This window comes from Lissotriton vulgaris, chromosome 11, assembly GCF_964263255.1.
Source record: "Lissotriton vulgaris chromosome 11, aLisVul1.2, whole genome shotgun sequence".
Taxonomy (NCBI): Eukaryota; Metazoa; Chordata; class Amphibia; order Caudata; family Salamandridae; genus Lissotriton; species Lissotriton vulgaris.
The window spans coordinates 1084763569-1084782084 of NC_141699.1; the positions used below are offsets into that span (position 1 = coordinate 1084763569).

The window sequence follows — 18516 nt, forward strand, 5'->3', positions numbered from 1 at the left end:
GAGAGAGAGAGAGAGAGAGAGAGAGAGAGAGAGAGAGAGAGAGAGACGTCCCCAGGCGCACTGCTGGACCGCTTCAGGGAAAGGGGCATGTGAGGGACATTTACTAGAGTATCAATGCACCAGTCGGTGCAAATAATCAACTCACGTGGGGGCAGTGGACCCCTTCGCGACCCGGAGACTCCGCGGACCTGCCCATCCCAAGGAGCAGGGACTGCCTTGGCCAGGTTGGGCCCGAGAAGGTCCACAGCTCAACCACTTGGCACTGCTGTGTCGAGGATCAGTCACAGGAGTGGGGGCCCGCTGACCAGGAAGGGGCTCAAGTGAGGTTCTCGACTGACCAGGAAGGGCTCGAGTGAGGTTCTCGACTGACCAGGAAGGGCTCCAGGAGAGGTTCACTGCAGAGGTGCTTAGACTTAGGGTACGAGGACTTATAATTAATTAATTAATTAATTAATTAAAGGGTTTGTAATGCGCTAGAATCGACTCCTGAAGGAGTATCTCTGCACCGTAGACCGCTGGGGAACCCGTCCTGGCTTTCCCTGTGAGATGGTCCCTACTGGGTATCTCCAAGGTGAAACCAGGCATCCCCGGCGTCTGTGGGGGGCCGTTGTGGAGATGAGGCAAGCTAATGCCCAGAGTTGCCGAGTGTGATCCCTGGTTAGAGTAGGCACCGAGGTGAGCAATATCGAGTCTGCTGACCCTGGTTATAGTAACACCCAAGGGAATTAATGGAAGCAGAATCACAACCTTGGGGGGCACCGAAGCAGCACAGGGTCTACAGCACATACTTCTAACCAGGCACACGTGTAACAGTGAATCTCAAAATGTCATATGACAATATACCTACTTTATTTCTAGGGGGACGCGCCCTCGCCATGCTGCAAGCTCCAGTGCTAGAGACCACCCCAAGATGGCGGATTCTCCTCGCACCTTTTCAGCGCCAGCAGGAGCATAAACACTAAAAATTCACCACCAGGAGGAGAGCCGTCCTCTGGGCGTCCATGTGCACAGCCAAACAGAACAAACACATCAACAGTGAACCAGGGAAAGAGCAGCCTCTCACCCTGCTAAGATGATGGAGGTCTTTGGTTTGCGAAGGTCTTTTGTCAAGGAGGAGATCTGACCCAAGTCTATGCCAGGATTACTGGTTGACCATGCTGAACTCTCGATGGCTTTGTTCCGGACGCGAGAGCCAGGCAGAGCTCTCATGTCCCCGGAAATGTCCCAGCCAGGCCACCTCTCCCGGTACATCCTCCAGCTCTCAGAGATGCCGTACACTGTGATGGTGCAGAACGCCTCAACCAAGACCCAGGACCAGCTGCCGGAGAAGCAATGGGCGGCACTTCTGATCCTCATGGTCATCATCCCCACCATCGGGGGCAATATCCTGGTCATCTTGGCCGTGTCGCTGGAGAAAAAGCTTCAGAACGCCACCAACTACTTCCTGATGTCACTGGCGGTGGCCGACCTACTGGTGGGGCTCCTGGTGATGTCTGGGGGACTGCTGAGCATCCTGTTCAGTAAGTATTAGTTCTCGATTGGGGGGCAGATTACTGCTTTAGCTTGAATCCCAACATGCACAACACATTCTGCTCAGCTCACCTGAATGAAAGATTTCTGTAAATTACTCAAAGCTTTACATTGGGGGCGGGGGGTTTGTAATTAACCCAGGACCGCAAGGAGACCAAAATAGGTGTTGCCGGCGGGTGTGCCGTCTTGATGAATGTTTGACTACAGATGGACACCCCTCCTGGGTCCTGCTAGCAGCTACTAGTAAAACGTAGCTAGTGTTTTTGATCAGTTGGTATACAGACACCACTCACCTCACAACAGACCTTAGCGCGTGTGTTGCAAATACCTATACACGTGGCTTATTTTTGTCACACCTCACTTCACTCTGTTCCTGACGAAAGCCCCCCACTTTTTATGGGGCCGAAACATGTAGACCTACCATTGTGATAACAAGGAGCATTTTTCTCTGAGGTTGCCCTCTTTCGAGTTTTAACCTTATTGTGGGCCACTAAGAATAAGGTATATTGAGTAAGGACTCCCAGAGATATTTTTAATCTGCACCACTTCCCTCACATCTAAACAAAAACCAGTTCCGCTGTAATCAGGCATCATAGCACAACTGGGTGGCATTCGGCTATCCAGTTGGGACCCCAATGATTAAGCATGCCATTAACTACGCTGGTGGGTGAGGGGTCTCTTAAAAAACCTAATGGGTTCCTAGCACTCACTTAAATCAAAATACGACTGAGTCACTTTTGCAAGAGGGTCCGTCCACGTTGTTTGCTTATTATTATATGTTATAATTAGGAAACCATAAAACACAGGCGCCAAAAAGCTAAACAAGCATTTACAATGCATTAGGTCTCGCATTTATTAGAGTTTGAGCTATTGGCCTTGTAAATGACATTGCCTTTCATTTATGTGTTGTTTTTAGAACAGGTAAACAAAAGGCATTGTCATTTACAATGACAATAGCTTAAAATCTTGCAAATACTATGAGACCTATCACACTGAAAATGCGTGCTATAAAAAAGGCGTTGGGAGTGAGCATGTCCTGCCTGCAAGAGCAGGCAGTACAAAGCCATTTGATGAAATGGTGCTCGGAGGCTGTAATTAAAGCTTACCGAACAGCAAACGTAACGGGCGTCTCCATGGGAGGTTTCAAAAGGAGACAATGCGGTACTAAGAAGGGACTACTAAGCTTTTTGACCAACGAACAGTCACAGTTTACAGTGGACAATGACACCAGCCAATGAAAAATGTGGGCGGAGATTGGGCGGAGCTTCAAGTCTCTACCTCAATAGAGCATGCCTCGCAGAGCAGCACATTCGCTGCCCAGGCTCGGCCTAATGATTTACTCTGAGATGCCGAGTAATGGAAACACTATAGATACTGGGATTAGCAGCTCATTATTTTTTTTATCATAATCGTCTGCTGAGGAGTTCAGTGCACAGAATATCTAAAAATAAAAGTTTTGTCGTTCAACAATATTAGTCCAAATTATTTACCTTTCCAAACAACCAGAGGCCATCCCTGAGCCTCTAACTTTGCCCCAATGATACAAACCTGTAAATTACACCCCCCCCAAACATGGCAGATGGACGTGAGCTTTAAAAGACCCTTGTAACACAACACCCAGTGACCCACTAACTATACACCAAGGAGGACCCAGCACCTTCTCACTCTACACCATGAACATGCCAACAGCGTACAAAGCTGCAGCCCCAGCTCTTCGGCAAAAGACCATCCACAGCAGGCAAAATATCTACACAAAATAACCGAGATCTCACCCAACCCGAACTACGACGCAGACACAACTGACCCATTCCGTACTGAGGTTGGTCCAGCACCCTACCCTCTAGGAATCCCTTCCCAAGACAGAACAAACTTCTCCCTTTGCCGCCCACCTTCTCCTATGCCAAACTCAGAACAAACAACATGTAGCGAGATAGACTGAGAATCTTCCCACACCAGAGCAACCTTCTCGTCCATCCTACACTTTCCCCATCTCCTACTCTTAACAAGCATAGCTTGAGGCCAGACTAGTGCAGGGATTCTCATCTCCTTAGTGTGATGGACGAGAGAGGACATCTTCCACACATGGCAGCTCCTCAGGTGTCGAAATGACCACAGAGGCCGAGGTGTTGGGGAAAGAGGACGCATCCCAACCAATTCAAGTTATGGTTTATACCATCAAGCCTTTTCTAACCAACACCTTTCCAAACGTGCTGAGAAACGATCTTAATATCGAGTATCTGAAATCAGGTTCAAGGGCCAAGTTGGGGCTTTAGAACCAGAAGACAGATGAATTCATGGCTAGAAGACTGCAAGTGCCCCATGCATAAAAAAAGGTATTTAGGAACAGAAAGTCAAATAGTATTTCCAAAAGTAAAGCCTAGCTCTTTCACCCGAGAGGAAGAATCCTACAGCCATTTCAACTACACACTGCTGAATAATGGACAGACACCTACATCCGAAAGAAGCAAAAAACACTCCACTAGCCCACATGGAGAAAAGGAAGACACTGACATACTGAGCAACCATTTAAGGTCACTAAAAGAAGACAAGAGGAACACGGAATACCCTATCGCCTTCACCCAACCCCATAAGCCAGCATGTGACAATCACAACCACCCATACCCACTTGATAGGGGTTGATCCTTCCCACCAGACGTCCACGCCAGAGTTGAAACTCCTACCTAGGGGAGGCTTGCACAGGTGGGTACGTTTGATGAAGGGGGCTGGGGGGGCTATGGTAGACTGCAAGACTTTGATGAGCATGGTTTTACCACTGTAAACTACTAGCGTACTCCACGGATATCCTTGGAAACATGGGTAACAGGTAACCGGGAAACAAAGACATGGGCTACTGCAAGTGGCAACTGGTGAAACAAGCCCAAGCGAGCAGACATAGCCACAATGTCAACAGAAGCCACCTTCATCAAGAGTGCAGGCTACAGAAACTACTCCATAAGGATGGGATGCCTTAAGGCGGCACCAGCCCCCAGTGCATCAATGCGCAATGAACTTCAGCTGTCAATAGGACAAGTATTCTGTAGGCAGCCCCATAAACCCATATTTGCAGAGCTTTTCTGAAACGCAACAAGCAAAAGGTGTAGTTTTCTAAAAATACTAAAAGGTGCGTGCGGCCGATTTGATTTGATCTGGCATTTGCGAAGATAAAGAGGGCACACATTCTGCCAGGTAAGGCGGTCGAGCCAGGAACAGTTTTATACAGAGACACAAAGTAAACATTCTCCTAGAAGTGCCTAGCCGATGGAAAGTCTAAAAAGCCATTTTTGTACATTGCAGAACATCAGCGCACGGAGCATTGCACAGCAGCCAAACACCAGGCAGGAGACAACAAGGGAGGTTCAGAGTACAGACTACCCCAGGCTCTCCAAGTCTTCACTACCAGCACTTCTGTCACCACCTCCCATAACCCACTGTCTGCGGCATCCCCCGTCGCATTCATAGAGCTAACAGTTTAAAACGTGGAGAACTCCAACCGGTCAGCACATTTGTAGAACTTGATGCTGTAGCCCATGTTGAGACAGAGCTTTGCCACCCGCCACTCCAGATCTCGAGCTGGGGCTTCATATGGTCCCCATGTATCCTCCATGGATGGGATGAATTTAACCCAGTGTATCTGGTGATTGCCTCATGATGATACAGCGATTAACACTGCAAAATGTTGTGAACACACTATAATATAAATTAGGCCCTGATGAAGTTCCTAGTGTGACAGGAACGAAACGTGTTGGCTGATTTTAATTCATGTGCAATCATTTTGAAAAATAAAAGAAGTTGATGGACTGAAATTTGCTACATTAAATTTATTTTCTGGTGCACCTTCCATTTGAAGAATATTTGTAGAACTTGAAGTTAACTTCTAAATTGATGGAGTCCAAGTTAATATATTGATTAAAAAGAATGAACAGCGGCGGAGTGCCTGCCCACTGTACATATCCCTACTAAAGATCTAAGAGCTTGAACATCCCATCCACCCTTCATCTGAGAAAGGGCCACAATGCACAACACAATCTGGCCTCCCACAAATGCTGGCTAGGAAGGTAGTGACCAGCATGACACATTCAAGTCAAGATTACTAAGCAACCAAGGTTTTGAGATGATCACACAAACCATGAGAAACATTTTAAAAGAGCGCGGTGTCGTACCTAAGGCTCTCGTTCTCCACTCCAAGCTCAGGTGGCACAAATGTCCTCCAGCAGAGCTTACGCTTACCCCACAAGCTGTACAAGCGCATGGATTCCTCGCTTCACATTCCCCTTCAACTGATGCTTGATGGGAGGAGTGATGTTCTGCACTATGTTGCAACACTTATAGAGTGCTTACTACCCCCAAGTGGGCGCCCAAGCACTTGCCTACATGCGTAGCACAGCACACCGTGTAATGTGTGTGGTAGTAAGAATGTTGTCCTTGTTCTGATCCTACGTGGGAAGAGTTTTCATGTTGTATGTGACGACCACCAAGGTGCTTGTGGGTACGGTGTTACTGGATACATAACTGAATAGTGTGATGGCTGAAGAACTGTGAGGTAGGCACACACTGTTACAGACCACACTGGGTAAAGCAAGCACCACTGCACGGCTTGCAATGACCAATGTTACAGTGACTGCCACCATGTACCGCTGGAAGAGACTGCAATACTACCAATAATACTCTGAGCATCAAGGAAGTATTCCTCTCTTCCAACTGGACTGCGTCCAATGCAAGCAACATTCCTCTTAGACCACTTTTCCAGACATTCATACTCTGCCTGATTTTCCCCACTCACTCTGGGCTAGGAGTACAAAGGCGGAGACCGTGGGTTCTCTCCAGATGAATTATTCTTCAGGAAGCAGACTACAAGGGAGTACAAAACATATGGGGGAGGGAGGGCACACCTAAGAGGAAGAGGGGACAGAGGGCATCCAAGAGGACTGATGAGTGGGAGCATGGTGAATGGCAGAGATGGTGCGGTCACATGCTGAAAGGACTTAGTCAAACTTAACAGGGCTGACTTATGCTATGGAGAGCGAGTGTGGGTGTCAAAGAAGACTGAGGGGGCTATAGATATATCTCCCCCCTCGGTCTCCCTTGGACATGTATCTCCCCACCTCTCGGTCTACTTTGGGGAGATAGGAAGAGAGCGCGTGTGTGTGTATATATATACACACACTGTCAAACTCCCCAAAGCAGACCGTGGGGGTCCAAAGCGACACGGGTTGGGATGCACTTAGCTGACCAATGATATTGGAGGAGCTGAAGGGACCAAGGAGACAGGGCTTTGGGGACAAACAAAGGTTAAACATAATACCCAACCCCACCTAGTGAGTAACCCATTCTCTGGTGATTTTGGTCTGTTGCTTAAGCCTGTGGAAATCGTTTCCAATTGAAAACAAAATCTAACACACATTATCTAAGCAGTGAGGGTCTAACCTGCCGTTGAGGAAAGACCGGCCTCTCACTCCGTGAAGTTATGTACTCCTACAAGAAGATCTCAGAGTGAGGCTATGGCGGGACCGAGCCTGGAACAGACGATACTCAGAGAATCAGCTGTGGGTGGCAGGTTCAGCCAAGGAGAAGGCAAAGGGGCTGTAGGAGTCCCACTGGTCTTCTTGTGGACAAAAGGCTGCTCGATTTCAGATACTCAATCACTTCAGCTGGTGCTTGGAACACAATTTCCCACCTTGGTGTCTAGTAGGAACCTTTCTGGTTCCCACACATGCAGTGTGTGTTCCTTGATCTTGATCACCAACTGAGACTAAAGCATACAACATCATCCTACAGATCTGCGCGTGGGCTACTGATCCAATGTCGCGTCTTACTTCCTCCCATAGATCTTCGCGTGGGTCACTAATCTAATGATGGTTCTGTCCAGAATCTCGGATTAGATTACTTCTGCATCTTTGCGTCTCTATTCGTCCTTCCGCGCCAGCTGTGATAAGAGCAGGACTCAAGCAATGACGACAGCCGCCGGAAAGTGGCTGCGTCCTCGCTGCTATAGGAAGAAATATGCCCCAGAATAACCCAGGCTGGATCTTTGTGCCTGCCTCCTTCTGAGGCCTTGGATCTCAGCTGCATCTCCGATCCATTCAATACAACAAAAGGATTCAGCTGATATTCCTGCATCTTTAAGAGATCAGGGCAGAGCCCAGGCATGATCAGGATATATCCATCATCTGACAGATGCCCTCAGCCAGGGGCGCCGCTGTGCTGGCATAGCAGGACCAGGTCTGCTTAGCCAAGGTCGAAAAGCAGCTACTGGTTGGGTTTTAGATTAGAACTAGTGGAAGCGAGCATCATTTTGTATCACAAGTGGAAGGCAAGTGCCGGCCCAGCCATGGTTCCAATGACATTTCGATAGCACCATGAACTCTAGCATAAGTCTGGCCAAGTAGGTCCCAAGCGGCAAGTGAGGGAGGCTTCCCTCCGAAGGATTGAGGCGGAAGAGTAGGTACCAGGTACAGTGATGGTCATATTTCAGGATGTTGCTCAGAGAAAGGGCTGCCCATTAAAGAAAGAGTGTGGCATGCTGTAGGCATCAGAGGTGTCCAGTTCTACTCTTAATCAAGAGTGAGAGCCAATCCTACAGGGTCAGTTCCACAGGTTCTATGAGGCAAGACCCTAGGACAAAACACGACTGCGTGGGGACCCTGTGCCAAATGTGACCATCAAACCCACCCGCGTAAACACAGGAGAATATCTTTCAAATGCATTGTCCAAGGAGTCGGATGCAGTTTCCCAGGGAGCAGAGATGCAGGTTTCTCACCAGGACCGCTCAGGTGGGCTAGTTAGTACCACATGTTGCAGACTTTCCCCTTAGACTCACTGCTCTTCCACAGGCTCAGGAATGTTACAACTCACAGGCTCAGGAATGTTACAAAACCTTCCAATTTCTGAGCCTTTCTCTCTCTCTGGCTGAGAGACTATTTCAGTTTAGTAGACTAAACATTTGCAGAGAGAAACAAATACATTTTCATTGACCTCAAAATGGTGCGGTTACAGCACAAACAGCGCTTCACCAGCAACTACAAAGAATACACTACACCAGGGATACACACCAGATGACACAGAGGAGTGGGGCTCCATTCTAAAGAGGGCAGGAGCCTCAAACTCATCAACCGGAGGATTACAGAGCGAGCTAGGAATCCCCAGGGATCTCAAGAGATGCTGTCTGGAAGGATGCGACCTCACATTGTCTGGATTAAAGCAGCAGCTTAGAGAGCTGTCCCTAATGAGCTGCCACCACTTTCACCTGCTGTGCTCAGCTATTACAATGCACAGAATGCCTTCTGGGAAAAGAAGCCCAGCGTGTGCATGCAGCCACTGGACCAAGCATCTAACCACAAGGGCAGGACAAGGTAGAAGGTGCCCAGAGTACATGTGCACGTAGGGCGCGAGACTTAGAGGGCACCCTGGGTGTCAAGCAGAAACTAGCCTCTATCATGTGAGGATCTGGACCCTACACATCACACCCTACCAACCCCCCCTTCGCTGAGGGACTGACCCTTACCAATCCTGCCTCCTGTTGAGGGTCAATGCACTTCAAAGCTTCCCATGAACCCCAATTTAGGCTGAGGAACTCGCCCCAACCAATCCTGCGTGCTGCTAGGGGTCTGGGCTCAACTAACTAAACCCCACCACCCAAACCCTTTGACGTGGACCAAGCCCCTACCAAACCCACACTGTACTGCTGGTCTAGGAGTATAAAATTCTTATCGCCCTAACTCAGGGTAAATTGTTTGGGGTCAACGACAACAAGATTTCATGCTTTCTTTGTCCACTTGACAAGTAAGCTCAAAGCCTTTGGCTGACAGTTTCAGTACTGCATTATGGGTCTTTGAAAAAGGATTGTATGTCAACGAGACAAGATGTGTATCCATTTGTACAAGCTGTTTAAACTTGTATATCAGATTCTTTATTCCAAAAGTCTTTAGCATTAAGGGGAGCCCTTGCTTTCAAATTAAAATGTACTTAAAAAATTAAAATTGGAAAAAATGTTTAACTACACTATTGCACAACTTTAAATACAATTCTGCGTGGCCTCGATTTGTAAAAAGCACGTGATGCAGTATTTGAAATATATAAAGGTCATGTAAGTGAGCCCCAGGTGTATGGGCCTGCATTAGTGCAGATTTACAACTGACTAATTCCCAAGAGTTCACAGGAGTAGGCCTGGAAGCTGTACTCCTAGCTAACTTTGGAGATTTCCATGTTTGGATGAGCAAATATACAGAGGCATGTTTGCTCTTGTGGAAATCTTCTAAGCAATTGCAAATTTACTTTACCAACACATTTTCCCCCTACCATGAAAAAACCACTTACTCCTGCCTTTGTCAGTAGTACATGTCTAATCTTTTCTAAAGTGGGAAGAACTGGAGAGGAGGTGGTCAATACACACAGAGGGGCTTGGAACAAGCAGAGGGGCTCGGGTGCATGGAAACTAGCATTAGCACTTCAGCTCGTAACCCTCTCCATTCACACCATGGAGAGAACATTGAGAAGGGGTGGCACTGGACCAGGCTAAAGGTGAGATTCTACAAAGGCACTTCATCAGCCAGATGTGGACTATGCGAATCGACGTATAAAAATCTATTGCCCATCACCAGCACACACATCCCAGACTGCAAGGTCAGTCTGATCAACTATCATGTTTTTTTAGAGGGGTTACAATCTAGTCTGACTATACAGAATTGCAGTTGGGGGCGATCAATGAGGGGGAGGTGATAACGTTTGAGTTGCCTAGGATGTCCTTTGAAACCCCTTCGATAGAGAATTATACATCGATAGCCAAGTTGCACATGCTGCCCAATTCATCCCCTCTTAGATAATCCTGTCCTTACCCACCTCCCTGCACACCCATGCTGTCCTAACCATTCAAAAACAGACCTAGCGTCCTGCCATCTCACCACAACATCCTCTGGATATGCGTGTCTCGAATTCACAAATATAAAATAAGCCGTCATTCCACTCATCTCATACAGCCCTCAGTTAACACTATGAACAATCCAGTGTCCAGCCACCGTCCGCCCTACTGCTCTCAGCTACTCCTGACCAAAAGGGGTTGCAAGTGGTTGCACAGACCTTCGGTTGGCAGGGGAGTCTGTGCCTGGCAGCGTCAACGCACCACCCATATTACCCAGCTGTCATGAGTCCAGCGGACCAGAGGGAGGACGGTCAATGCAAGGGAGAGGACAAAGCCCTCTGCCACTTCACCCCCGCAGGCCAATAAGTGAGGAGGATCCACGTCCACTACAATGTGTCCATTCACTTATCTCACAACAGAGTTGTTCCTAACAATGTTTCGAAACCAATATTCAAGGCAATGGTTATGTATCTCACACAAAGGCCCAGGAGTGTAACCATCGCAAGCAGTTTTGGAGGTGGGAAGTGGAAGGGATAGGTTTCTCAGAGTAGAGTTTGAAGCACGAGTTCATTCATAGGATCTATGGATTCCCAAAAGCTAAAGTCGATTGTTGAGAAAAGACAAAGAACTGCAGTGAGCGGTGACTTTAGAAGCCGGTATTAGCGGTGCATACCACTAAATGAAGACACACCTGAGGTTGTGCACAGAATAATGTGCTTAATTTGTGGTTGATGTGTCTATGACCTGGGTCAAGTGAAGGTAAAGTTGGCTGGAAGCAGAAAACTTCAGCAAGGTCGCATGAATCCAGAGGAACTCTCAAACTTCTCTACTGGGCAGTGGTGCAGCGACCAAAGGAACCACCTCACACTGGCTCTCAAGGGCTCCCACAGTCACACCACCCTGACAACCACCATAGGCGGCCTAAGGATCAGCATACACAAAAATACCACCAGCCTCACTTCCCCAATCAGCAGCAGATGAAAAGTTGGACAATGATTCAGTACAACCTATAGCAAAATGTTGTTTTATATTCAGTCTCCGCCCAAATGCGGAGCCACCGTCTAGTATGTGAAAAGCTACCCAAGGAAAACAATCTGCTTAGTGGAAAAATATTTCAAATGAAATAATTGCTGCTTAAGGAGGATTAACTATTCAATGTCATCGGGCAAATGAAAAATACCCCAACCGATGTCTATGCAGGACAGGTGCAGACAAATACCCAGGTCTGTATCACTTTCCACGGCAGGGCCTGCCCTGGATTACTGCTCTAAACTCGGAGAACAATCCAAGCAGAGCTTTCCAGGGGCACAGTCGAGACCTCCAGCCCCATAGACAATACATAAACCATGCACCGGCGGTGGTGCACACAGATAGAGGAGAGGAGGTCCGAGGAAGATGATGGCAGGCGCGGGGTGTTAAGAACGCGGACAGGAATAGCACAGGGCAATTGGCAACGGGGCAGCAGAGTTTCAATGGCAGCATTACTGGCCCACCACAATGAAAACGCATGCAGTTGTACAGATCGGGACTGAGGCACCTAGGCAAAAGAGGCGGTCGCTATGAAAAGCCACAGCACAGGCTTCGAAGAGAAGCTTCCGCCTGAGTGCAAAAAGAACTACAACTGCACATTCTGGAACAGATCTATGGAGTGAACCTAGCTGGGGGAGAAGAAGAGTGCATTTCATGATGGGAGGTGGGGTCACTGTAGGCTGAATCCTACAAGGGCGATGGACCTAGTCAAGATTGTGCACATCGCAAACAGGGGAGGCAGATGTTCTATTCTGCTGAACTCAAAGACTAAATACATTTGGACTGAGCTTATTGCTGGTTGTTGTAACGGGGTGTGAAGAAGTCGGCCACATGTCGCATCCGTGTTCCTGAATCGCAGTTTCTGTGGCGTGGATGGCAATAAGAAGGGATCTACTATAAGCAAGTTCACGCGCAGGTATGAGCTTGACATCCGTTGCTGACATATCCAAGTCAACGGATGCCTAAGACGGAGGGGATTTTCAGAGGTCTGTGACATGTGCCTGTGGTGGATCTGGACTCTGTAGTAGTTGAGCAGGACTACGAGAGCTTCAGTGTAGTGGCTGAAGAGGTCTGGGAAAGTACTGCATCATTTTCGGAACGCCACGGGTAACTACCAGCTCCTATGCTCGAGTGGTGCCCTGCAAGAGGTGTCAAGCAGAGGCAAGAAACCGATCGAGTAGTCATGTCCGACAATTTCTTAATTGTCAATTGGTTCGCTTATTGACAAAGTCAAATGGAGCTCTATCCCGGCTGGAGGCATGGAATGCTATGGTCTATCAACAAAAGGCATTATCCACAGGTTTCTCTACATGCACGTCAAAAGAAGGCCCACAATTACCACTGAAGCACTTCCAAGGTGATGTCCAGTGAACACCACACTGCACTTCTTCCCAGAGAAGTGAGCAAATGCCCTTACACCAGGCACATAAGAAGGGATACTTAATTTCTGGAAATCAAGCGGCAGTGGAGGATGTCTGAGTGAATGAAGCGCAGAATGACCCAGTTTCAGGCTGCCAGAAAGAGCTCCACCATTCCTTATGAGAGGAGGCAACAACCCTGAAGGGGGCGATTGCACTTCATGTATGGACGCCTTCTTACACTCCGGCACAAGAGATGTGGACACAACCGGGAGCATCTGAGAGACTGGAAAATAGTAAAATGGACACAAAGTCAAGCTAGTGTTTTGAATTCCCACGGTTTTAAGAAGAGAACCAACATTTTGCCAGATTTAGAAAATGAGCTGATGGGATGTTCTCTCGTTAAAAGATGAACAATGAGAACAGGGGTGCTGACATCAATAAACTCGAGGGGTACACGGTATTCTTTAGAAGAATTTTGCTAAAGTTCTCAGTATCTTTCCATTGGTTGAATGTTCACATCAACCTACCACATCTACGCAATGTTCTCTCTGATAATATAAAACAACTGATTCACTGAAAAAGTGAGGATTCTCTGCAATATAGAGGCTGCAGTAGAGTGAAAGGTTTAAGAGCCTCTGCTTGGACTCCACCTTGTGGTTTTCAGGGGCTCACCTGGGGCCGCAAGAGCTACACCAGTGCCAGCAAATGTTCTAAGGTCTTATACAGGTTCATGGCACCCACTTAAGTGCAGAGGATTAGGAACTCAATATTTTAAAGTAAGTGTTCCAAAGGAGCGAGGGATTAGATTATGGCCATGTATTCACCTGGTAGCAGAACACACTGAGCATAGCATTTACATTTTTTAAATCTTTCAATGCACTACTGCAGCAAGATTTCACTGTTTTACTACTATTCACAGTAACAAAAAATTAATATAATATCATTGCCAACATTGGCGTGATCATATGTACATCAACTTGCCAATGAGCTGTGACACTAGAATTTAATGGCTGTCTTCAAGAAGGTTTATTGCCCTATAAAGGAAAACACTTCATATAATTGTTAAGTAGAGAGACATTTTAATGCAAACCCCTCAATGTGCCAAATATGGATCTCTCTACATGTTTCAACTATATAAATAAGATTCTGTCAGCGTCTTCATCAGGATGAAAAACATATTGGGTGTGGCAACAACAACAAAATAGTCTAAAACTGAAACCAAGACTGAAACCAAGTTAGGGTAAAGAAATGTCCAAGAGGCAGCAGACCCTAACGGAGAAGAAAAGAAATACTGGTGGCTAGATGGAGAGAAAAGTTAGAATAGAGGGAAGGGGAGAGGATAGGGTATTCCAAACGCTTTAACGAACAAGCCCTCTAGCTACTGCGTCATGCTTGGAGTGTTATCTAAAAAATGACATTTTGCTTCATTTGCAAGGCAGTTCAATTTACTTTTCTCTACCAATAGAACTGAAGCCATAATCAACTATTTCTTTAAACACTAAATAACCGCAGAGGATCACACAAAGGGGAGGAGACTTCACGCCTTCATGCAATAAATCAATGATAAAACAGATATCTTAAACAACCCTATGAAAAAAAGTCATGAGATTGAGACGTAGTGGATGGAAAGATCCAGAGATCATCCCATTGAGGGTCGAGGGATTCCCGGGACCGGGAGATTCAAGAACAAGAAGACACGAACAGTGAGTTGTGGCAATAAACGAAACTTGGGGCGAGAAAAAACATCCAAGTATAAAGAGAGAGAAACTTGAAGTAGGATTTCATCCTCTCCATGAGAACCTAAGAAGCAACCATACTTATGTGAAATCATAGTTCCACTTCATGCAAATCGTAATTGATGTCAAACATTAAAACCGTCCCACCTGCGCGAGGGACCACGGAACACGTTCTATCAGACATATAAAAATCACAATAAATTGATATTTTCTAGCTCAGCTAGAACTGGAATGCCATTCAATTAAAACAATCGCTTTGCTGGTATTTTTTTATTTTTATTTATCTGCACCGGTGGAGAGGTCATTACGCAGTTTAGATATCACAAGGGTCCTAAAATGATACTTGGACAAGACTAAAGACATAAGGAAACATCCAAGTAGTTGGTTAGATGTTAGTAAAGCTGTACACATGGGACAATAAGTGGTCTATTTCTAAACTGATCGCTTCTGCCACAGCACTGTGTTATCAATTGTCTAATTGGGCCTCACTAGAAAAACGAAGAATTCACTCAACGAGAGGCAAGGCAGCTACAGCTGCCATGTTAGGAAATGTCCCAGAGCCAACATTTGTAAGCAGCAACATAAAAGTGCCTTCAGATTTGTACTCGACAATATTGCTTAGATTTAAATGTAAGAAGACTCAATAGTTGGGTTACGCTACCCTAAGGAATCCTTTCAAAGGCATCACAGACCATATATAATATCATATTCCCAGCTAGACCATTCGGTCCTGGCCGACTCAAGCCATTTAATTCTGAGATTTGCCTGTTGTGCTATTCGAATGTTTATGGCTCTCAATGAAGATAAAATGATGCATAAGTGAAAGGTACTTACTTGGAATCCTAGTTCAGTAATGTTGAAATCTTCATTAAAGTCATAAACAACCCTCTCCCTTGAATATTCCGGGCCAGGAACTCTAGCATTTCAGGACATTCCTTTTAAAATCTAATTTATAGTGCTGTAAAAACCCAAGGCACAGACGCAACTACAATAACAATACATGATGGGATAGAGAAGCCGCTGGCTTCTTAAAGAAACAGTCTTCTATTCAGTGTTAAATGGCTGCTGCAAAACTGACCATCTTCCCCTTAATTTCTTACATGTTTTCAAGGATGTTCAAGACAGTAAGCATAAGGTTATGCTGCAGTTTTTTGAATGCATTTTCTACTTTTGAGTATTTATTTTTTTATTTAAAAAATGTAAACATTTGGTAAATATAGCGTTGGAAAGGTTGCAATTTATTTACCACGTAAAATGCATCGCTTTTTGTTTTACCATTCCCTGTAATTTTTGTATGCATGGAAAAAAGCATTCCGGGATCCCACGTATGATGATTCTAATGTTTACAGCCATCAACGGAGATCCTACAATACAGTCACAAACCCTCAGCTGTAGGCTTATGCCCTTTAATAGATCTATCTGGGTGTGTAACAGTCTTTATTACACAGAACAGTAGACTTGACAACACTGTCAAAGTTGTCACTGAATCAGGTAAAGGGGCATAAGTCCCCAAACCCACCTGAAAACATTCTAAACACCCTGCGGGATACCCATGGCGGAGATATAGTGTCTCAGCACCTCTCTTCATGGTTATCTGGGCCCATCGCTCCGCGGCTGTGTCAGAGGCGCCCCCTCCAGTTTTTTGGTCTTTGCTGCCTCCCGCTCTACGGACTGCTGCTTTGGCGCCTGTAACGTTCGTCCTTGGGACTGTGGACACCGGGTTGGACACTGCTGCCCCCGCTGCCCTGAACTTTTGCTCATGGACAGTACAGCTGTGACTTTGTGGCCGACTGCCCTCCTGACTCAGGCTCATTTCCCCCTCTGGGTGCCCTCCGCGGAATTTGCTTGTGGTGTTTTTGAGTTTGCTCCCTTGACTTTTTGACTTGGACTCATATGCTCCCCGCCATTTTGTGAGTTTCTTCTTTGACTCCCCTGTCTCTGATCCGCCATCTTAGTGATCTTTGACCTCTTTCTCTGTCCCAGCTGGTCTCCAGCCGGGCGACCTTTATCGTCTCTCCTGTGCCACAGACCTACTCCTCGTTGTCGATCTTGTTAACATCCCTGGTCCCTCTCCCGTTTTACTTCCTCTCACTTTCCTGTCCTTATCTGCCTTCCCTTCCCTTTCTTTCTGTTTTCTCCCCTCTTCCTTCCCCGGCCCCTTAGATTGTTCTTTTCTGTTGCTTTTACTGTTATTTCACTGCTTTACGTTGCCTCACCTAGCGTGTTTTTGTTTGCCATCCTCTAGCATTCTCATGTCCTAAATCCCAGTTTTTACTGTGTAACTTTGTGTAATTTATTCTACCTCTGTAGATACTCTTGTAAAGCGCTCGGATACCTTCGGGTCTAGCCAGAGCTATATAAAACTTGTTAAATAAATAAATAAACCTTGCAGGGGTCATAATTGCATGAAAGAATAGAAGAGATCAGGCTTGGCAAGATTTCTGTCTCCCACTCCCACCAAGGTGGCATCACTCTAGGGTAAACCCGTAACCAACAAATCATACCATCCAAACGTACATTCGCACATACTTGGGTTGGGGCTATTATCCAGTAGAGGTACATACTTGTTTCTATGCCACAGGGCGCTTTACTTACTGAAGGGTATGTCAGTAACAAGGACTGGTCATGCAAAGAGTTAAGCTGCATAAATGGCAAGTTTTTATAGAACCCCTTAGCAGTGATCTTTGGTATATTGCAAAGAAATCCAGTGTTGGAAGAACCACCAACAGAGGCACCAAGAATTAAAAAATACAGCATCACAAAACGTGGTCAAGTTGGGAAACAATGATTAAAATTCAGTATTGACCCAGGTGCCAGAGTGGAATCTTCTAGTTTCAATTTAGAAAACGTGAATAAAGTGTATCATGCAGAAGTCCTACACAGGGTCAGTGGTAACACCAGCCTGTAGATTTATTAGATCTGGTTCATATCGTCAGAATGGGTGTTGCCTGCTTCAAGAAGCCTCTGGTTCAGTATTCCACAGGTGCATATCGAATTGGAACAGGCCCGAAGGTGGTCATCTATGAAGGGAAACACTAAACTCCTGGGCCTTAATCACCATCAATAGCTTCTAAATTTAAGCGAACTAAAACTGTTTAAGAAGGAAGCAGAGAAACCACAACACTGTCAAACGTTTGTGAAAAGGTAAGATGGTGCTCAGAGTAGTCGAAAATCATAGAAAATGGATAAAACATGGACCTGAGAAACCCGGAGTATTCAATGGCAATAAGCGCCAAGGCAAAGTTATAGGAGAAAGCATCGCGCAGCAGAAACTTGTATTGCATACAGGGCGTGTAACTTACAATTCACAAACAGGACCAAAAACAGAGGAAAGAAAAATAGGATTTGAAAGACTAAACTAAAAGTGAAAACTTGAAGGGATATTTAGATGGGGAGATATGGTCAGGCAGCCATCAGGACTTTAAAATCCTGGTGAATCTGGTACTTCTGAGGTCCCCTTACTTCAGATTTAAAAATGCAGACATTAAAAGGTGTGGAACAACGGAGAATCTTTAAATACTACAAAAAAAACAAAAAATGCAATGTGATATCTTCAATTGTAGCTAGGAGATAGTTCTGAAATAGCCATGAGTAGCGGCAGCCCACCAAACTCATTAGGACAGGGAGAGTTCTTGACCTTCTCTGCAACACCCAGGGAGAGCCTTTGGTCAGCATTAGAGATAGCCTTGTTTGGTAAGTCGCACACATATGGACTACCTGCTCTGAAACGCGAGTCTCCGGTGCCCACCTGTTGACTATGCCTACAAGTCCCTAACATTATCGCCAAGATAACCCAATACACAACCCTGGTCTCCCCTGGTCTGACAAAGTTTCAAGGACATCTTAATCTCCTCGATTCAAAACGTACTAGGTAAAGATTAAAATGAACAAAAACCTTGCAAATTGCCACAACACTTCCAAAAATACATGCCCAGCAGACCTAGGAAATGGACCTAAGAAATGGGTCGAGGAGGCACGAAAGGATGTGAGCAGCAAAGCAGAATAA

General features: G+C 46.1%; 2 protein-coding genes across 2 annotated transcripts in view; one reads left to right on the forward strand and one right to left on the reverse strand.

The window, feature by feature from the left end:
• PSMD1 (proteasome 26S subunit, non-ATPase 1) overlaps window positions 1-18516 on the reverse strand; it is a 241841-nt gene that overhangs the window by 120301 nt on the left and 103024 nt on the right. The window lies entirely within an intron of this gene.
• Window positions 1-18516, forward strand: part of HTR2B (5-hydroxytryptamine receptor 2B) — a 33271-nt gene that overhangs the window by 3334 nt on the left and 11421 nt on the right. The window contains exon 2 of the mRNA XM_086944563.1: window positions 859-1520. Within this exon, the coding sequence (XP_086800689.1) occupies window positions 1133-1520 (388 nt within the window). The 5' untranslated portion in view covers window positions 859-1132. The remainder of the gene's footprint in view (window positions 1-858; window positions 1521-18516) is intronic.